Genomic DNA, 22318 nt, shown 5'->3' on the forward strand with positions numbered 1-22318 from the left:
AATTATATATATTCTTTTTCAGATTCTTTTCCATTATAAGTTATTACAAGATCTTGAATATAGTTCCCTGCACTATACAGTGTTTGTGTATATATCATACAAACAAACTATACCGTAAGTTTGTTTTCTGCATCTGTGAGTCTATTTCTTAATCATAGATGATTTCGTTTCTTAGTTTATTTTCTAGGATCTGTATTCTAAAACCTCAGGCTTATAAGTGATTTTAAAGAACACTTGGTAGGAAACCATAAACAAGACGAAAAGACAACCCTCAGAATGGGAGAAAATATTTGCAAACGGAGCAACTGACAAAGAATTAATCTCTCAAATATACAAGCAGCTCATGCAGCTCAATATCAAAAAAGCAAACAACCCAATCCACAAATGGGCAGAAGACCTAAATAGACATTTCTCCAAAGAAGATATATAGACTGCCAACAAACACATGAAAGGATGCTTAACATCACTAATCATTAGAGAAATGCAAATCAAAACTACAATGAGATATCACCTCACACCTGTCAGAATGGCCATCATCAAAAAATCTACAAACAATAAATGCTGGAGAGGGTGTGGAGAAAAGGGAACCCTCTTGCACTGTTGGTGGGAATGTAAATTGATACAGCCACTATGGAGAACAGTATGGAGGTTCCTTAGAAAACTAAAAATAGAACTACCATATGACCCAGCAATCCCTTTACTGGGTATATACCCTGAGAAAACCATAATTCAAAAAGAGTCATGTACCACAATGTTCATTGCAGCACTATTTACAATAGCCAGGACATGGAAGCAACCTAAGTGTCCATCGACAGATGAATGGATAAAGAAGATGTGGCACATATATACAATGGAATATTCCTCAGCCATAAAAAGAAACGAAATTGAGTTATTTGTAGTGAGGTGGATGGACCTAGAGACTGTCATACAGAGTGAAGTAAGTCAGAAAGAGAAAAACAAATACTGTATTCTAACGCATATATATGGAATCTAAAATTAAAAACTGGTTCTGATGAACCTAGGGGCAGGACAGGAATAAAGACACAGCCGTAGAGAATGGACTTGAGGACACGGGGAGGGGGAAGGGTAAGCTGGGACGAAGTGAAAGAGTAGCATTGACATATATACACTACCAAATATAAAATAGATAGCTAGTGGGAAACAGCTGCATAGCACAGGGAGATCAGTCTTGGTGACCACCTAGAAGGGTGGGATGCGAGGGTGGGAGGGAGGCGCAAGACGGAGGGGACATGAGGGTATATGTATACATATAACTGATTCACTTTGTTATACAGCAGAAACTAACACACCATTGTAAAGCAATTATACCCCAATAAAGATGTTTAAAAAAAAGAACACTTGGTAAAGCCAACTAGGTAAATTTTGGCTGGAGCTGAATGAACAAGGGAGAGGGTTGTAGGCGATGGGGTCTAATGGCCAAAGAAGGGGATATATCATGCAAGCCTGGAAGTCATGTATTGTTGCTATGCAACAAATTACTCCACACTTTGGCAGCTTTCAACAATAATAAGCACTTATTATCTCACATAACAACTTCTGTGGTTCTAGAATTTGGGAGTGGCTTACTGGTGGTTCTGGCCCAGGGTTTTTCATGAGGTTGCAGTTATAACATTGATTGGGGCTTCAGTCATCAGAAGGTTTGACTGGGGCTAGAAGACCTGCTGAAGCGTGCCTTGCAGCAGGAAGCTTCTACACGCTTTTCCACTGGGAGCAGAATTAAGGCTCTCTCCCCAACTCCATTAGCTTGACTATCCGCCTCCACTCAGTTCCCCTCTGAAGCTCCCACAGCACGTCCTGGGGGACAACTTAGAAACCATCCTCAGAGGCCTGGACACCTCAGTTTTCTCCAGCAGCTGGCAGACCCTGCCATGCCTGCGCCTCAACCCCGTTTCTGTTCCCTGCCAAACTGCCAGGGATCGGAGCAGAACGATCCGATCCGGGGATGGCAGCACAGGACAGCCGGCTCTCAGCTTCTCACTCGTGGAGAAACTAGCCACGAAGCCTTTCTTCAGAGGACGGAGACATCCATCCACAGGACAGTATGGACTCCGCAGTGGCGTGGGCAGGGGGAGAGAGGCTGCAGACGCCAGGAGAAAGAGAGCCAGAGAGTGAGGAAGTGGAGGCTGGTAGAAGAGAGAGCACAGGCAGGAGGGACCATGGGCAAAATATGTCAATATCATGTTTGTTTTTCCCTCTTGTGGGATGGCAGGGAGGGCACCCCTGCTGCCTTGGGGACAGAGCACCTGTGCATGCTCCCCTGCCCCCACCCCTCCAGCCCGGCCCAGGCTCGCGGTGGGTGTTTAGTAAGTGCACACCAGAGCTGCTGTTTATGTTGATGAGATGACGGCACAGCACTCAGTCTGCAAAGTCCAGACTTCTGTTTCTCCCACCCCTTGGGAATTTCATAAATAAATCCCTGGAACCGTTCCAAGAAGAATTTCAAGACTTCTCTGCGTGCGCGTGCGTTTCCAGAAACACAACAATTTTACATGCTGCATGGTGTGCAAACTCCAAAACAACTCCTGGGGAGGGATGAGGGCTGGACGTGGCAGAGAGATGTTAGAGGGCCAGGTCAGGCCGGGCCGGGCAAGCAGCAGTTCACAGCGGAGTCTGCAGCTGGCTCCGCTAACCGGGTTCGCAGAGGCCCGGCCGCCTGGGCTCAGGTTGCTTGGCCTCCCCTCCCCCGCCCTCTGGCTTTGGCAGTATTCTCCACCAGGTTTTTGCAAAGTGCTGGGGTCTTAAAATAGCATGAAGGCACACGCACACTCAGACTATGGTGTCAATTCCCATACCACAGAATGATCGAAAAGTGAGTGGAGCAGGAACTCCAGGGCATCTTCCTGAGCGGACAGCAGTGTGAGTGTGAGCTCAGGCCCCAGATGGGTGGGCACATGGCACAAGGAAGGCGATGAAGGAACCGGGAGGAGAAGACAAGATAGAGCCCGTGTCTGAGTGTGTGTGTGACAATGTGACAGCGTTCATAGTCACGTCTGGTGTGTGTGTGTGTGTGTCTGGGATCATGAAACCGGAGGCCGTGTTGGTGTGACCAGTTTGGCAAGGGGAGTATAGACTTCCCTCCTGGCCTGTGAACTCCTGTAGGGCAAAGAACTAAGAACTTCATCTGAATCATTCCCAGGGCCTAGCCCGGTGCCTGGCACAAAGACACTCAAAACATGTTCCAGGATCAATAAATGATGCCTGGGTCCATGGATTTTTCTAGAACAGAAAATGGTAACAGTAAAGATAGTCCAGCTTCAAATGGCAAAATTAGAACTGGGTGCCCCAAAGTTAGTATTTCCTGAACATTGGGAGGGAAATGGAAGTGGTAGCGTTAATGATCTGTCTGAGGAAGCAGAGGCTACACACCCAGGAAGGGGGAAGGCTTCCTACAGCAGTCAGGCTCTGAGCTCGTTCTGAACGATGGGTAGAATTCCTTGACCTGGGGTTCTAGCCAGGAACCCTAGGCTACAAGGATTAACACACTCAAACCAGTAGAAGTGAAAAAAGAGGATTTCCTGGAAAGGTACATGGGAGTCTCAGAGAAACTGGTAACGGGAAAATATGGCCAGATCTCATGGGGTCTTGAAGACACTGGACTGGGTATGAGTGGAGGACAATTTGACTGTTAGAGGGGCTGAGGCTGGAGGGTGCGTGTGCACAGGCACACCTTGGTGACCACCCCCGGCCTTCTCCCTGCCTTGACTCCATTCCATTCTCTTCTCCTAGCTCATCCTGATACCACACGGCTTCCAGTTACTACTCTGTAGTTCCTGCCACCATCTAAGTAACACAGTTTCTACGCCTCCTTAGTTCAAATGCTCATGAAAGAGAAGCTGAATACCTCAGCCAGTCTATTTACTACTTTCCCTTGGTTCAGATGCCCAACGCTGGTGCAATCATCTGTGGCCAGAGGGCAGACCATGTATTCATCTAGGAGAAGGGGGTGTAGGCAGGTGACAGCAATACCCCCTTGTAATCCACGTGGAAAAAAAGGGAGCAGGGGTTGTCCAAGCAGGGGGAAGACTATGACTGAGGACTTGGCAGGTGTGCTTGCAAGTGTATAAGTGTGTAAAAGGGGGAGGGATTGAGAGAGAGAGAGAGAGGAGCCAGGATGACGGAGGAGCTGTCAGAACTGGGATTAGCTGGGTGATCTTGGGCAAATTATCTGATCTCTCTGTACCTCAGTTCTCCATCTCTACAATCGGGTGGACAGTAGTACTGCTCCCACGGCGTTGTCGTGAAGATTAAATAAATAATCCACAAAGCGCTCTTAGGAGAGTACATGGTCAGTCTCTGTATGCTGTTTTTATGTGTAGGGGAAGTAAGTCTGGATGGATATTAAGGGCTTGTCATGTAGAGGTCTTGACTACCAGTTTTGGTTTTGCCCTGGAAAAGTCATTTATCTTCTCTGGACCTCAGTTTTTCCATCTGTAAAACAATGAGGTCAGACTAAATTATCTCTAAAAATCCCCTGCAGATTTAGAATGGTGTGGTGTCATGGGCAATAGGGAGCTCATATGTCCTCAGGAAGGCAGATGACAAAATGAGAGGGAACACGGGTTTGCTATGGCGTACCTGGTAACTGCAGGAAGGGTGACCAGGAGGTTGGGGAGGTTACAGTGCTAGCAATATCAGAGGTGTATGGTATGAGGTTCTGGATGGGGGCTTCATTAGGGGCATGGAGAAGAGGGGGGTACAGATAGGCAAAAGCTCAGAGGTCCACAGCAAAAGGAGAATGACCAGGAGAGCCATCCTGCTTGGCCTCTGGGCATGTCCGGATAGAACTAAAGTATGAATCATCAAGGCTGAGGGCACTGGGCCTGTTTACCAAGGAGGCACTGGGGTGGAACGAGGTCAGTGTGGGGGTTATAGTAATCTACAATCATGCCATGGCCTCTGGAGCAGAAAGTGAGGGGGAAAAGCCTGGGGAGGGTTTTTTTCAAGAACAGCAGAGCTCAGCACCATCCCATGGGGCCCCTGAGCACAGACAGCAGCCGCTGACTCTGTCAGGTCCCTAACACTGACTGGGGCCTTCGGGATTCTCAGGCCCATAACAGTGCCTCTAGCCATCCTCCCATCCTTAGCCACCAGCCACATCACATTCCTTTTACTTCCATTGCCTTAGCTGCCCTCCCTCTGCTTCCCTCAACTCCCGGACCCACCTGTTCTCCCACCAGACCTATACCGTTTCCCCCACCCCTTCAGCCTCCAAACATCCCCTCTTCAGCTCCCACTCTGGGATGCTGAGCATTTCTAGAGGAAACTGTACCATCAAAGAGGCTTGTTATGACCTCAACTTAACGTTCGGCAACTCTGGTTGGGTCCCAGAGCCACCCTGGCAATTACCTTCTGCTTTCCTATGTTCCTGGACACCATCCCATTCCCCACAGTGGCTTTTGCAAATTTTCCCTACTCTCTTCAAGCATGTCCTCCATCATATGCTATCCTGCCTCCTGACCATGTTGTACCAAAACAGGCCATGCCCAAAACTTGACTGAGAACATCCAGGTGACCCTCTCATGCCTATAAACTTTCTTTCACCTCCTCCTCCAGCTTCTCGCTCCATCACTTACTTCTTCTTCTTCCATATTTTTGAACTCTTCCTGACTCCTTTATTGCAGGCTAAGTTGCAATCTCTCCCTTCTTATTAAAGCAACAAAATGCAGCAAACACTTCTTTGACCTTGTATGTCCTCTGGAAATCCCCTTTTCTCTCTTTCTCTTCTCTAGTCTAGAAATCTGTATTTTTAATTTGGATTATTTAGCCCATGCATATTTATTGTAATCACAGATGTATTTGAATTTACTTTCACCATCTTATTTTGTGCTTTCTATTTATCTCACCTTAATACTATCCTTTTTTTTCTCCCCTTTCTTGCCTCCTTTTGGATTGCTTATATTTTCTTTCTTCCCGCCTTTATTTATTTTAAAGAATTTATTTATTTATTATTTATTTTTGGCTGTGTTGGGTATTCGTTGCTGCGCACGGGCTTTCTCTCACTGTGGCAAGTGGGGGCTACTCTTCATTGCGGTGCATGGGCTTCTCATTGCAGTGGCTTCTCTTGTTACAGAGCACAGGATCTAGGTGCGCGGGCTTCAGTAGTTGTGGCACACGGGACTCAGTAGTTGTGGCTCAGGGGCTCTAGAGTGCAGGCTCAGTAGTTGTGGCGCATGGGCTTAGTTGCTCCGCAGCATGTGGGATCTTCCTGGACCAGGGCTCGAACCCATGTCCCCTGCATTGGCAGATGGATTCTTAACCACTACACCACCAGGGAAGCCCAGGATTGCTTATATTTTCTTATTCTATTTTTTTCCTTCTCTTAACCTGGAAGTTATGTAGTCTGTTTCCCTTCTAATAGGGAATATCTGACAATTAGTAAAGTAGGCATGAATTCATACATAACTTATATATATATATATATATATATATATATATATATACTTTTTTTTTTTTCTTTTTTGTGGTACGCGGGCCTCTCACTGTTGTGGCCTCTCCCGTTGCGGAGCACAGGCTCCGGACGTGCAGGCTCAGCGACCATGGCTCACGGGCCTAGCCGCTCCACGGCATGTGGGATCTTCCCGGACCGGGGCATGAACCCGTGTCCCCTGCATCGGCAGGCAGACTCTCAACCACTGCGCCACCAGGGAAGCCCACTTATATATATTTTTAAAGACATTTTCTAAGAGTATATAATTCTAGGTTGACCGTTATTTTTCTCTCAGCCCTACTTAATTGTTTTTGGATTTTTGACTACATAGATTATATTTCTTGGAATTTTGTCTGTGAGAATTCCTTGTAGCCTGAGTTGAAGGTGGGTCCTCTAGAGATTATTTGCTCTTCTTTCTTCCAGGTACTACCAGGGGGTACTACCAGCCCAGGCCCACTTGAATCTAAATAGTGTATAGTTTTTCAGACCACCCAGGTAGGGTTAATTTGGAATTAAATTAAATGATGCAGGCCAACTTGTAGTTCAGAATTCTCAGGGAAGATGTTGCCCTTTTCTCACTCAGGACCAAGGTTCAAGTCAGGCAATTTTCCTGGCAGCCTCCTGGAGGAGTGAATTGTTTCTAGTTCATCCTTTGACCGAGTGTTGTCTTATCTCTTGTGGGTCTCAGATTTGAGCAGAGGAAGATTTATTAGACTCCCACACCTTGGGCAGTCCTGGACTTTCTCTTCTGTCCTCTGCATCCTGCTCACCTTCAGAACACCAAAGTTCAAGTTCACCTGGTATACAAATGCTCTCACGGTGAAAGCCAGCTTTGGTTCTCTGCTTTCCTCTCTTTGTTCCTTAGTTTCTGACTTGAGTATTCTTCACTTTCTTGCTAGTTTGCCAAGCATTTTGGGTTGTTTCTTTAGCAGAAATTTTGCTCAGGGAACCTGGTCTATCATTCTGAAGGAAATTCAAATCTCCCCCTCCCATCACAGCCAAGTTCTTTTAAAGAACAGATGACACTCGGTCTTTTTTTTTTTTAATTCTTTCTTTCTTCCTTCCTTCCCTCCTTCCTTCCTTCCTTCCTTCCCTCCCTCCCTCCCTCCCTCCCTCCCTCCTTCCTTCCTTCCTTCCTTCCTTCCTTTCTTTCTTTCTTTCTTATTTTTGGCTGTGTTGGGTCTTCGTTGCTGCATGCAGGCTTTCTCTAGTTGAGGCAAGAGGTGGCTACTCTTTTGTTGCAGTGCACGGGCTTCTCATTGTGGTGGCTTCTCTTGTTTCGAAGCACGGTCTCTAGGTACGCGGGCTTCAGTAGTTGTGGCACGTGGGCTCAGTAGCTGTGGCTCGTGGGCTCTAGAGCACAGGCTCAGTAGTTGTGGCCCATGGGCTCAGTGGCTCCACGGCATGTGGGATCTTCCTGGACCAGGGCTCGAACCCGTGTCCCCTGAATTGGCAGGTGGATTCTTAACCACTGCGCCACCAGGGAAGTCTGACACTCAGTTTTTCTAAGCTTTCACCTCTCGTTCACTTGAAGTTCACCTGAAGTTAGGCCTCCACTCCACCTTCCACTGAACCTGCTCAAGTAAAAGTCACCGCTGGGTTTCAAGTTATCAAATCCTAGACTTTCTTTGTTTCCCATTTTACTTGACTCCTTCTCAACATTAGAAACTACTGATCTCTTGAAACCCTCTCCTGCCTTGGTTTCCATGATTCTGTTTTTTTCCAGGTTCTTTTCCTATTTCTCTGAGTGTTCCTTCTCTGTCTCCTCTTTCCTGTCTGTGTTGCTGTACTTCCAGAACTACTGCACACCCCTGAGCTGTCTGCGTAACTGTGATATGCTGCTGATTTCCAATCCATAGCTCCATGGCTCCAGGTTCCTACAAGAGGCCCTTCAAACTCAGTATGTCCAACGGGGAGCTCATTTTCTTTTTCCCAAACTTGCTCTTGCTAATCTGCTGAATTAGCCACCAAGCAGACAGTCACCCACATCAGATTATACTGAAAACATAATGGGCTTCTCTGTTTCCTCCTCACTTCTCACATCCAATCAATCTTGTAGCTTCTACCTCTTTAAAATCTCTTGAATCTATTTTTCTTTCCCATCTCCATTGCTGCTGCCTAGGGTCAGGTCCTCCTCCTATTTTGTCTGAGCTACTAGCTCTTAGGTTTCCTTACCACCAAACCATCTGCACAAAGTTCAAGTTCATTTGGTTCAACAAAGTGGTCTTTCTAAAATACAAATATGATCACTTTACCCCCCTGCTTAGAACCCGTCCAGGAATACTGGAGAAAAGGACACTTCCATGTGGACTTCCACATCTGTCTCTCTCTCCCACATTACTTTTCAGCTCCACCACCAGCCCCCTTCACCCTCCACTCTCCGCGTGTACTGCCATGCCTAAACATTGGACAATTTTACCTTGGTATCTTTTTTTTTTTTTTGGGGGGTACGCGGGCCTCTCACTGCTGTGGAGTGTCTTGGTGTGTTGTAAACAAGATGGCAGCTGTGACACTGGGTGGTCTAGTCAGTGGAGCCTGGGGTGTAAGACTTTTTCCCGGAGAAGTAAATCCTGGTAGCTCTGGGGAATCCCATGACCAAGGGACAGAGCAAGGCGGATGAGTAGTTCGTAGATGTGATGTGGGTCCAGTCCTAAGATTCAGGAGGCTTACAGAAGTGGATGCTTTGCTGAGGTCTTCAGGGATGGGAGGAGAGCCAGGCTGTGGGAGGGAGCGCAGGGAGATTGGGCGGTCTGTCTCCGTACTGCTTGGGACCTAAAAGGGAAGGTAGATGCATCATCTGGTAAAACTCTGACTTGAGGAGTTGCTGCAAACTCTCAGGAATAGCGTATGAGGAATATAACGCACCCCTCCCCAACCCCATCAAGTCTAATTTCCCACCTTCAGCTGGCTCTTGAAAACCAGTCTCTGGAAAAGCATGAGATGCTGTGATGTTGAAGAAGCACAGGACCAGGAGGCTGTGGCTTCAACACTAAATTAGACATGAGCTTGGGCGAGTGGCTTACCTTCCTTAGGTCTCAGTTGCCTCACCTGTAAATTGAGCACACCCTGACATGCCTCAACCACTTCATAGGATTATAGTAAAGATTAAATCATCATCATCACCATAGCTTTTCTTTTAATATCACTTCCTAGGTGTCAGAGACCGTGCCAAATGCTTTAAAGACAGTATCTTCATCCATCCCCACAATATCTCTATGAGGTAGAACTAACATCAGTTCCAATTTACAGATGAGGGAATTGAGGTTTAGGGAGGTAAAATATCTTGTCCACAGTCAAAGGCTAGCAGGTGAGCTGGTATTTGGTCTGTGGACCCAGCGTTCTGATTCCCTGGGCTGTACCTTCAGCTATGTGACTGCCCTTGTAATTTAGGAGTGAAGCAACCACAGGTCCCCTCTGCGACTCTTGGTCTTGCAGCCACAGTGGCAGCACTTAGCAAGGTATAAGGAAGGACAGTTCCTCTCCCTTGGTCTCAGTAATGTGCTCCTGAGGGGTCAGCTTTCCCTTCCCAACTGCGTGTGTTGGTGAATGTCCTGTGTTGAATAGTGTGCCCCCAGTATTCATGTCTACTCAGAACCTGTGAATGTGATTTTATTTGGAAATAGGATCTTCACAGATGCAGTCAAGTTAAAATGATTTTAACTCGTACTGGATTAGGGTGGGCTCTAATCTGATGACTGGTGTCTTCATAAGAAGAGAGAAATTTCGACACAGAGATACAGACACAGAGGGAAGACAGCCATGTGAAGACGGAGGCAGAGATTGAAGTTATGCTTCCGCAAGCCAAGGAACACTAAGAATTCTGGGAACCACCAGAAACTAGAGACAAGAAAGGATTCTTCCCTAGAGCCTTCAGAGAGAGGATGGGGCTTCTGACACCTTAGTTTCAGATTTCTAGCCTCCAGAATTGGGACAATAAATTTCTGTTCTTTTAAGCCACCCAGTTTGTGGTACTCTGTTAAGGCAGCCCTAGGAAACTAACACAGTAACCTTACACTGTGCCCACCACAGCTGGGAGCCCTTAAGGGTGGGTGGAACAGAGTTTGGGAGACCAGTTAGATAAAATGGAGGGGGGAATGCCCATTTTGGGGGCCTGAGGCAGAGCAGTATAAAAATAAGGTGTTTGCTCATCCAGCTACTGACCCTTGTGTACATGGTGCCTCTGCAAGACTTTGCACATGTGTGTGTGTGTGAGTTGTGTCTGGGGAGTGTGTCTACAGTCCAGTTTTTTTCTTTATATGAGGAGGGGTGTTCTTCAGGTTTGTGACAACTTCAAAGGTGGGGATTCCATTTGAGAAGCTCCCCCGTACCCCAACTCCCACCTTTGGTCATCCTCTCCACCCTTACATCTCAGATGATGAAATTGTGCTTAGAGAGGTTAAAAAGCTTGCCTACGTTTTCATGCCAGTTAGTAAGAAAAGGAGGTTTCAGATCCAGAACTCTGGGTCCAAAACCCTGTCCTTTTTGTGATCTCAAGCGCTTTTTCAAGCTAAGGAAAGTGAACTCTTTTCAGAAAGATATGGGTGATTCAGTTTACCTTTTATAAGCATTTTTTTCTAAATTTGAAAGTAACACTAGCTTATTTGTAAAATATTTAGAAAATACTGAAATGTTTACAGAAAAAGTAAAAAATTATTCTGGTGATAATATTGGCAATTTCTTTTCAGTCTTTTTTCCATGCAGATATATAGTGCCAACAAAATTAGAACAGTACTGTAAATAGTTTTGTATTTTGCTTTTGCATTTAACATCTCATGGACATTTTCTCACGTCATTATTTTTACAAACATAATTTTTAATTACAAAATAATGCTCCATCATATGGATGGGCCATAATTTGTCTTCTATTATTGAGTACTTGTTTCCAGCTTTTTTACAATGATGAACATGCAACAGTTAACATTTCTCACAAATATTTGTCCTCATCTCTGTTATTTCTTGAAGACAGGGGATAGGGATATGAATATTCTAAGACATTTTATACGTAATGCCAAATTGTTTACCAAAAGGGTTCTACCTACAGCAGAGTGGGAGTGCTTCACACGGCACCCTCACCAAGACTGAGTACTGTCATTAAAAAGCCCGGTATGTTCTGAAAAGGGGCATCGCATGATTCGATCACACAGGTGGCTGTGCGTCCCGCGGATCGCAGGGGGGCCACTTGGGGCTGGGAGACTAGTTAGGAGACGGTTGCGACGATCGCGATGGGACGTGACGGGAGCCTGAGGCTAAGCAGTAGGGATGAGGGGAACGGGAACACGCACGGCACTCGTAGAACATTCGATGCGGGGGATGGGGGTCGGTGCCGTTAAGATCACGCTGCGCTGCGGGGAGCGCAGGACAGAGCAGAAGTCGCGTGTCCGGCTCGGCCTCCTCCGCGCCGCGCTCTGCACCCACGGGTGAGGTTGGCCGAGGCGCGAACCCCTCCCACCCCTTTAACTGGGACACTCCCCTTTAAGGCGGGCGCCCGCGCGCACCCGGCCCCGCCCTTCGGGGGCGCGCGCGGCGGCCGCGGCGCCGGCTCCGCCGGGAGTGCACGTGCCGGCGCCGGGCGGAGAAGAGGGAGGCGGGAGCCGGGCCGCGGGAGGAGGGGAGGCGCCGGGGGCGCGCGCGCGCGCGCTGGGCGCTGCTGGGCTGCGGCGGCGGCGGCGGCGGCGGCGGCGGCGGCGGCGGCGGCGGCGGCGGCGGCGGCGGCGGCCGTGGTGGTTACTATGGCGGAGTCGGCCGGAGCCTCCTCCTTCTTCCTCCTTGTTGTTCTCCTGCTGGCCGGCAGCGGCGGGTCCGGGCCGCGGGGGATCCAGGGTGAGTCCCGGGGCGGGGGCCAGGATGGAGAGGGCCGGGCGAGGGCGAGGCCTCGCGCAGCGGCCCCTGGCTACAGCGCGCCCCCTCCCCACGCACTCAATATGGCCGGGCGGGGGGCGCGGGGGAGTCGCGGTGACCCCCAGTCGGCTTTCCCCGACCCCCGAGGCGCGGCCGTCCAGCCGGGACCGAGCTCACACCGGGCCCCTGGGGACCCGATCCCTCTTCCCGGCGAAACTGGATTCGGGGAGCTCTCGGGGGTCGCGCTCCCAGCACCCCCATGTTCCATAGAGGGGAGTGCGGGCTTCCTTCCCCAATATTTGGAGGTCCACGTTTCTGCCCCTCAGTATGTCCAGGGGCGGTGGTCTTCATTCCCTCTCTCCAGATGCTCCTTGGGGGGCGCATTTTCTCCCGCCAATATTGTGGGGCTCGGGCGATGGGGTCTTTGCCTCTCCGAGGTATCCTCATGTTGAGGGTCCTTGCGCACCTCAGATGAAAGGGGAAGGGGTCTCAAACCTTTCCTTGAGCTCCTGCGCTCGGGGTGCCTCTTCCCCTCCTTATCCTTCCTCTCTAATGTTCTGGGAAAGCGAGTCACATTTCCCCTTCGCGCAGTCCCTTGAGTTGAGTGGGGCCAGCCCCCCCACCCCTCCAATACACATGCCCCGCGGAAGCTCTGTGGAGGCAATGGGACCAACAGGGCCCTAAACGTTTTGGGAGCTTGGCTTTGGAATCTCTCGAACCCTAGGAAACCTAGTTCCAGAACAGTTAATCTGCATCTAGGTGTATTTGCTTTTCACCTCGCCTCTCCCACCCTACCCCAGGGGGCCCATTCACTTCGTCACTTTGTGGATGCCTTTCAGGTGACATCCTAGAACCTGCCTCCCACCCCCAAGATCATTTAAAGACCCCAGCACTGGAGCGGCTCCCGGCCCTTGGGCAGGATTTATTTACCTTCCAGCACAGCCCCTTCCCTACACACTCCCCCACCTCACACACCCCTTACCTTCCAAACCCCACAGGCTTCTGCTCCCTGGTAGCACCCGCACCCTTCCCGCTGCAGAGGTAGCCCCTTTCTGTGGGACACTCAGCTGGGTGTCTTGTTTGTGAGGCTTGGGGGGCTTGAGGAGAGCAGATGAAACCCTAAAATATTTAACTTAAGGGTGTCGTCTCAAATGCGTGTTGGCATTGGGGTAGCAGATGAAGGTTATGCTTGGCAGTTATATTGAACTGATTATTGACCCACAGATAGATCTGGGAGAGCTGATCCAGGTCTGTATCGGCTCCTGATGTACAAAGCCTGCTGCTTTGACTTCTCAGCAGCCCCTAACCTTCCAGCAGTGGGAGATCAAATGTATGTCCTGTGGCTCTCTTCTCTCCACTAAAAAGAATGGTTCTTAGGTGGGTTCTGGCTTCCTTCGTAAACCAGACAATCAACAAAAGACCTCATCCTACTTTGGAGTCTCAAAAACAAGTTCATTACCTCCAGCCTTGATATTTGTTCCCAGTGGTGCAGCCTGTGCGGTGGGGTCTTTGTTCACAGGCTAATGCTTCTGCTAAGGCGCCTCATGCGTGTTCCTGGGTCTTCGCCGCTCTGTGGCATAGGTAATGTGTCGTGGGGTCTTCTATAGACATGGTGAAGGTGTATGTACACAGTCTGACATTGGTGGTAAATTAATGGTTTTCATGAATGTTGTTTACTGGGCCTTATTATGGGCCATGTTCTTGGAGTGTGTAACACGACGTTATTTCTCTAGTAGGGTAGTAAGTAAGGAGACTCAGCCTTCAGGTTTGTTATTTTACATGTGATGAATAAATCTTTAAATTCCTTCCATAGGAATTTTTATCCTGTTCCTAATATATCCAAGATTTTTAACAGCCGTGTCCCTGTTGGTTGGTGTAGTGTCTGGTGGGATATTTCTTGTTGTGAGCCTTGAATGTTTAATTGATAATACAGCTGGTTCTGAATGGGGCAGAGTTCATTTTCTGTAACCTTCCTGAAATGGATGTTGTTGGCGTGAGGATGGGTGGGCATAATAGGAAGTTGCTTTCTTTTTTTGGTAAATTGGAAATAAGGTTGTGTGTCCAGCAAGCATTCTCGAAGGCCTTTAAATTTGGCCAGACACTACAGTTTTTTCCGGGACACATCTAGTTGCCAATAGTGCATGCTACAGAGACCACTGTTGCAAAAGGCTTCAAGTAAGACATCAGTTCTGGGAAAATAGAGGCTGTGGGATAACAAGAAGTTGATTGCTGTCCTCCCCTGCACTTCCTCTGTTGTGATCCTCGAGGCGGGCTGGAGGAATGGCAGAACCAGCCAGCCCTGATGCCTGGTACTTGGACAGGACATGAGGGCAGCAAGGGGTCGGTGTCTGCGTTAAGTAGTGAACTAATGTCGACTTAGTAAAAGGCCAGTGATAAGAAGCATGAGTTCCAGGTTATAAACAGCATCATTTGATAGGTGGGCCATGTTTTAAGGCCTGCCTTGGAATTTTCACATTAGTACTTGAAAACGTAAAATTGAATTAGTAGCAGGAGAGCGTGATATTTATTTCTTAAGACAAAAGCAACAAGGGAGACATTTGAGGTTCTGATAGGAATATTTTTAATTTCTGTGAGTAAACTAAAAATTTAATTTCAGGCCAAGTCTTGTAATTTTGTTGAGTGGACATGAATTCGAACTACGGTGAAAGTGAACTCTCATAGAGAAAAAGAGAATCTCAGATTAGTTTTGTTAAGAGCTCCGGGAACAGATGTGATTAAAACAATAAAATGGCTACTCTGGTTAAAGGTTAGAGCCAGATGGAGGGAGGAGGCTGGTTTCCAGCCCCTGAACTTTGCTCCCTTACAGGTTGTCCTTGAATGAGGCACTTAACCTTTCTGTGACTGCCTCAGTTTTGCCTCTGTAAAGTAAGGAACTAGTCTGTGCCGCTCTTATTGGGACATTTGCGAGACTGACTTACTGATAGCCAGTTGGCTGGGAGGTATTTTTAGACACAGTTTCTGACTTCAGAGACCAGGCAATGTTGGGTTACTTTTTATCTTATGGGGCAGAGTAATTCTTGGGATTGATAGAAGCATCATATGTCACAGTGTGGTTAATTTCTTCTTCTTTGTGCATTTCTGTGGACCCGTTTCAGATTTCCTCAAGTTAATTTCTGTCTCTTGACAGGCCCTTACATCTTAGGCCGGGCAGCATACCTTTGCTAATCAAAGGCAGTCTGGAGGGAGTGACCTGCTTTAGGCTTTATTGGTTTGGCAACGTTTTAATTCTTACGCAACTCCGGGTATGTTTATGGCACTATGTAAATGTTACATAAGAACATGGAGGCTGAGAGGTGGCCAGAATGGTGCCTGTGAACACAGGAAGGTTAGACTGAGGACTTCATCTGAAAGGACCTTGGGAATCTGCAGTCAGTACAGGAAGAAGCTGTGCTTCATTTTTGTCTAAAAACCTTTTTAGATGATTGTGTCTTTCAGGTGGACTACTGTGTTATAAATAGGTGTATTCTCCACCGGTGAGCTAATTGTAACCTTGCTACCAGAATATGAATCAGGAGGTGATGATGAGGCGCTGCCTCTTCCAGCATGGCCTGCTGAAGCTGCTTGTTGCATTTCGGAGCACGAGTTGAATTGCCTCGCAGTCTGTTCTCATAATAACTCAGGAGTGCGGGGTGTTGAGGTGGAATGGAATTCTCAGTCCATGGTGCTTGAGATCTTCTTTATTTTTGAAGGTTAAATTAGAATACTGGAGTGGCTCTTTTGTTTTAATTTTGAAATCCTTATTGTTTACTGTTCAGTTTTTGCTCAGAGCAGCCGTGAACATTAATTCTGGAATCCCGCCTCTTTGTCTCGAGTTCTTGTGCTATTTGTCTGTTACAGTAGGGTTGATGTAAGAGGGTCTTACCTCATTTTCCTCTCTGTATTCACAAGAAGAAAATCCTGGAGTCCTTTTGCTCATCAGTTCCCCCCGATGCTGGAAGTGCTGCGGGCCTCCGGAGCCCATCAGTTCCGCCTGGCCTAGGAGTGTCCAAACCTTTGAAGGGAATCGGCTCCGGAGCCGCCAGTCCCCGGCAGTCTCGGCTACGTTTCTGTCACTCTGCAGGGGCGGCATCACGGCCAGGTTCGAGTCCAGCTCTCGGGTTTTGCTCTCCTCAGCTTCTCTCACACGTGGTTCAACCTGCGGCTGGGCCTGGAGGCAGCGTCTCTGCTCTTGCCTGTTCTCTCTGCTTTGCTGGCTTTTCCGTCGCGGATAAATACCGTTCCAGAGTGTAGCTTTCTTCTTCCTCTGTAGGTCTCGGGAGCTTGGTGCAGCTGTGCAGCTGCCACCCCCAGCAGTCGTACCTGCCCACGGGTGTCTGAGACAGCGCCACTTCAGGCAGCTCTGGTGTTCTTTTCGGGTTTTCTTCTCTCTCCACTTAGTCTGAAGCCTGCATTTGTCTCGCTAAATATTTTGAATTTAACACAATGAAAGTAACTGCCTTTCCCTTTAAAGAATCAATCCCCCTAATATTTACACAATTACATACAGGAGGTTTCTTTATTCATTCGGTTGGGTATGTGCCTGGAATGGTTCTTGGCATGAGGAGGTAACAGGGAACAAGGTGGACAAGAATCCCGAACTCTCATGGAACTGACTATTGCAGTGGCTCAGACCGAAAATAAATGAGTAAACACAGTTATCAGTCATGAGGGCTGTGAAGGAAATAAAGCAGGATGGTGTGCTGGAGTGCGCGGGGGGCTGCCACGTCACATCCCTGTCCGCTTCACTGTTTCATCTGTAAAATGGGACTAATCCAGTCAGGTCGTGTTATTTGCCGTAACTGTGTTCTGTGAGGCCCACTTGAACACAGGATTCGCAAATACTGGACCACTGCTCCTGGGGGAGACACAGGGTTAGTTCCCTGCAGCTGCTGGTCACACGTTTTCATCAGCTGATTGGTACATAACCTTGTGTTGTTCGTGTTTCTGTTTAAAGACACCTCATTTAATTTACATTGTTGACTCAATAACATTGAACTCAGGGCCAAGAGCACTGTAATGCGTGCCTGAATGAAGCTTAGTCAGTATATGTATTTTCTTTCTCGTAAGGCACGTCACTGTCTTCTCGAGCTTCAGAACACTAAGCTACTGCTCTTGGGGGCTGTTTTAAACAGTGAAATCACCAAGAAAAAACACAAAAAGCCTGGCACTGAACATACCATGAGAAGGACACATGTTAACAGCATGAGCTGAAACAAGAAGCCAGAGCATTGCCTTGTTCAGCCTCAGTGGGAACGTGTGCATTGGGTGACTCAAAGTTTTCACCACTCTGAGCATGTCTGCAAATGACCATGAAAGCACTGAGAGTATTGATTTGGGGGTTCTAAATAAATTTTAGCAAGTGGGCAGATTCACAGATACGAATCCATGAATAACGAGAATCAACTGTATCTTGTTAAAAGCCATACAATGATTGTGGCAGAGAGAAAATTATATCATGTGGAATTCCCAGGATTCCTGAATGGTTTCACTGAACCAAAAGTTTAATGTATACAGTTAGGAGTCCCGTTTCCAGCCTGTGAATAAACTAAACAGGTATATATATACGTATATCGAATACTGCTACGGTGATCTAAGGGTTCCTTTAACCCTTGAGCACCTACCATATACCTGGCACTGCTGTAGGTGCAGGGATACAACAGTAAACAAAAGGAGACAAATGCTTTCCTTGGTGAAGTGTACCTTCTGGCTGGTGAAATGGACAATAAAGAAATAAAATACAAGGTGATTCTGTCTACCACAGTCCCCCCGCTGCTCTCCTCTCCTCAAGTTTCCTAGCCTTAGGTATATACACACCTTTTCGCAGTTACTCAGTCACGCATGAATGCAGGTGGTACAGTTGACCCTTGAGCAACGTGGCTGTGAACTGCATGGGTCTACCTATACTTGGATTTCTTTCAGTAAATACAGACTAGAGTACTGTACGGTCCAAGGCTGGTTGAATCCGTGGGTGCGGAACCACAGATCCAGAGGGATGATTGTTATGTTATACTTGGGTTTTTGACTCCATGGTGGTCAGTGCCCCTAACCCCTGAGTTGTTCAAGGGTCAACTGTGTTGTGACGGGATTAAATCAGTGCGCCTCCAGATAGGCAGGCTGTCGTGGTGGGCCTGACCTAATCAAGCTAGCCCTTTGAAAGCAGAGCATTTTCTCAGCTGATTGCAGAAGAGGAAGGCAGAGATGCTCCAGCTGGCTTGGAAGAAAGTAAACATCCATGTATGAACTGCCCATGGGAGCCACGTGAGCAGGAACTGCAGGCTGACTTCAGGAGCTGAGTGGTCCCTGGCCATCAGCGAGGAGGGAAACGGGGGCTTCAGTCCTTCTTCCACAGGGCATTAGAGTTCGGCAGCAACGAGTGAGTTTGAGAGAGGTCCCAGCCCCAGATGAGAATGCAGGCCCAGCTGACATCAGTCATGCTGTGCCTGGACTTCTGACCTACAGAAACTGTGAAATAGTAAATAGGTGTTGTTTTTAAAAATGTGTGTGTGGTGAGTCAGATGGTGATGTGAGGAGAAGGAAAACAGGAGAGGGAAACAACAGGACTCTCCCAAGACAGGCTTGAGGCGCCTTGAGACCTGGTACCCTGTCACCCCATGGATGGACCTTGCATGTGGAAAGAAGTCCTTTGACCACCTGTGGCTTTCACCTACTGCCTGTTACCTTTTCCTAGATACCTGTGAGTGTTTGGAGGAGAGAGGAGATTGTGAGTGCTTTGGAGATAAACTTTTTAGATGGTTTTGATGTTTTGAGTTGAGGAATCTGTGAATTGAAGGATATTTTTTTTAAATAAGTATTTGTGTTGAACCTGCCTTACCCCAAATCTCTGCATATTGTCTTGGTGTATGTTTGTAGACATTACATTCTACGCTTGTAGTAGATAAGCTTGAATCACATTCAGTCAACGTTCATTCCTAATAGGCAGGGCCAAGCTTAATGTTGAGAGGAATACTGAGGAACGACTCTGTCCTTGCCATTGAGACGTTTACACACAAATTGACTTCTGCTTGTTAGAAGAACCATAAAACCACAAAGAGCTCTGACCCTTCTCATTCACTAGGATGACAGTAGTGATAAAAGCCTCTGATCTCCTGAATGTTTACCATCTACTCAAGTGTTACACGGAGCCTTTGTGCTACATCGCGTACTCTGTACAACTATTCTCTGAGGCACTCTCATCCCCATTTTACGGATGAGAAAACTGGGACATAGAGAGGTTAAGCAGTGGGCCTGAAGTCTGTCTGACTCCAAAGCACGTGCTCTGAATCCTGTACTCTACTAGGCACTGTAATGACTGTTAAGGTAGCTTTCTAACCAGTCCCTGCCTCCTGTCTCTCCCTTGTCATCCTTCCTACCACTGGATCTAACTTTGGCAAGTGCACCTTCTGTGTCACTTTTATGTGGCCTCCAGGATCAACTCCAGACCCCTTAGCCTGGCATCACAGTCCACGCAGTCTGGCCTAGTCTCCCTTACTGCCCTTGTCTCTGACTGGAACCATGGCATTGTTGTCACATCTGTTTACTTTGGACCTAACATGCCTTGTGCTTTTCTTGGTCTTGGCCTTCTCTTCTTAGCCTAGTCCAAATCCAGCCATCCTCCAATGTGGGACCCACTTTGTCTTCCTCCTATCCCCCAGCCAGTGACTCCATCCTCTCTGCTTTTCTCTTTCATCCATATCAGTGGTATAGAGGTTCACACTGGTTTATAGCTTTCTGCTTCTCCCACTCTCGCTTCTCTACCCCATAAAAATTGATGCTAGGAGCTACCTTATTTTTCTTTATATGTCTTCGTCCTATCACAGAGCCTTGTGTATTTTAAGTACTTAATAATTTAATTGAATTCATTCATCTCTTTTCCATCCTCTCAGCAAAATCCTAGGTAAATAATTCTAGTTCTGTCCTGCTGTAATTTTATTGTCTCCTGTATGTACAGTTTTTATCCCAGTCTCTCAGAATGCTGCAAACACTTGTGAGTTACTTGGAACATCCTAATCACACTTCCTACCTCACCTCTTGCATCTCTGTTTATTCTCCTCTGTTTATTCTACCACCTGCCCATTTTATTCCAGCCAGATGAACTGGATCTCAGCCTCTTTAGTTTTATTCTCCGTCCTGGCTGATTTTGTTTTCTCCTTCATTGTCCCAGTTGCCTGAAACAGTCATTCCTATCCCTCTTCTCCCTCAAAACTGTGATGTACCCTGTGGCCTCTCCACACATCCATAGTATAGTAAGTAGGTCAGGAAGCAAAGAGGACTGCCACTGATAAGTACCCTCCCCTGCTCTGACGGGCCACGAGCGTGTCTGCTTAAGTACAGCAAAGAAAGAAAACAGAATGGTTGTACCTGTCAATATAAACGTGTCAGTAAAGGAGAAATACCAGGTTACTAGTAGGCAGCCTGAATGTGACAGCCGAGTCTGGACATTTAGGTCCCAGGAACACCGGACGTGCTCTGTCATAGTGATGCCACTCCTTCCAGCTTTACCTTGACGCTCTCCTGGGCAGCAGGTGGGCCCTTGCTAGGTGTTCAGGCATTTACAGTCAGCCATAAGTTAAGTCGCAGTGACAGGTCTCCTTAGCATAAACATCAAACGTCTTTTTTGAGTGAGAACAAAGCTTTCATTCTCTAGACCTGAGGCTTAAGGGTGACTTGTTTAAACAGCTCTCTGGGGTTGGGTTTGTCTCCAAGTAGAATGTCAGAAAGGCAGTTTGTAGAATAGATATAGTGTGGAGCTGGCTTTTCAAACACCTTTCTCTTATGCAAAACCCACTCTGAGACCTTTTCCCAGATTGAAATTAAACACCAAGCTTATCAAATGTCTTATTGTTAAATCTGTGCGTTTTTCCCCCTCGTCATACAAATAGCTTCCTTTATTAAGTCAGTTACATTTTTTTCATAAGTGCTTTTTACCAGTATACTTTTTGGATGTTTTCGATACCACCAACTACACATGTAAAATTTGACTTTATCATGGCTCTTGGGTGCTTAAGAGTTTTTGTTTTGTTTTATTTTAGTGTAGTTTTACAATCTAATTCTGATGATTGTGAAGGCTGGAAATGCAACTTGATTCTTTGTTAGCAATAGCATCTGATTGCTGTATTTTAATGCAGCAGGACTTTTCTGCCTGGTACTGTGTCAGTTCTGCAGCCTCACCCGCTGTCTTCTCCCCAACCCCCCACCCCCTGGAGAAACAAACATTACCTCTACTTTGTGATAGTTTAGTGCCAGACACCTCCATTTTTAAACCCGATTCAAGATTTTCATAAACATTTTGGCAGTTGTCTAAATCAGTAGTTACTGAACAACTTTTTTCTTTCTTTTTTTAAAAAATTTATTTATTTTTATATTTAGCTGCATTGGGTCTTCGTTGCTGCACGCGGGCTTTCTCTGTTTGCAACGAACGGGGGCTACTCTTCGTTGTGGTGCGCGGGCTTCTCATCGCGGTGGCTTCTCTTGTTGCGGAGCACGGGCTCTAGGCTCGCGGGCTTCAGTAGTTGTGGCTCGCGGGCTCTAGAGCACAGGCTCAGTAGTTGTGGAGCATGGGCTTCGTTGCTCCGCAGCATGTGGGAACTTCCCGGACCAGGGCTTGAACCCGTGTCCCCTGCATTGGCAGGCGGATTCTTAAGCACTGCGCCACCAGGGAAGCCCTTTCTTTTTTCTTTCTGTCTTCTTAAAGCAGTAAAACTCTTTCAAAAATGAAAATGTAGACAGGTGTATAAAATGGATAAAAGCATGTCCACTCTGGCAGAGCCCCTTCCCTCTCAGATTGCTAGGCTGAGATCTGTTGAATGAGACTTATTAATCATGGCGCTATTTGCTGATCACTGTGCTGGATACCAGTGAGAAAATGAAGCAGAGAAGGACACTGGTTCCCTCCTTTAGGAGTTTACAGGTTCCTGGGACTTGGGAAGGACACTGTACCTCCATTGTTTTTGGTATGCTCGTGTTAGGTTTTTGTTGTTATTGTTTTGTAATTGAGATTATATTATACATACTGTCTTACAGAGATTTATGGTA

At 47.2% G+C, this 22318-nt stretch overlaps 1 protein-coding gene across 6 annotated transcripts in view; it reads left to right on the top strand.

Annotated features, from left to right (window-relative positions):
- Nucleotides 1-12123: 12123 nt before the first annotated feature.
- ACVR1B (activin A receptor type 1B) overlaps nucleotides 12124-22318 on the top strand; it is a 41866-nt gene continuing 31671 nt past the window's right edge. For all 6 annotated transcript variants that reach the window (XR_010932408.1, XM_067696603.1, XM_067696602.1 and 3 more), the window contains exon 1: nucleotides 12124-12268. Coding sequence is in view for 5 of the 6 variants with exons in the window: in XM_067696603.1 (XP_067552704.1) it covers nucleotides 12178-12268 (91 nt within the window). In the remaining variant the exon portion in view is untranslated. The remainder of the gene's footprint in view (nucleotides 12269-22318) is intronic.

This window comes from Pseudorca crassidens, chromosome 11 (genome assembly GCF_039906515.1).
Source record: "Pseudorca crassidens isolate mPseCra1 chromosome 11, mPseCra1.hap1, whole genome shotgun sequence".
In the NCBI taxonomy this organism is placed as follows: domain Eukaryota; kingdom Metazoa; phylum Chordata; class Mammalia; order Artiodactyla; family Delphinidae; genus Pseudorca; species Pseudorca crassidens.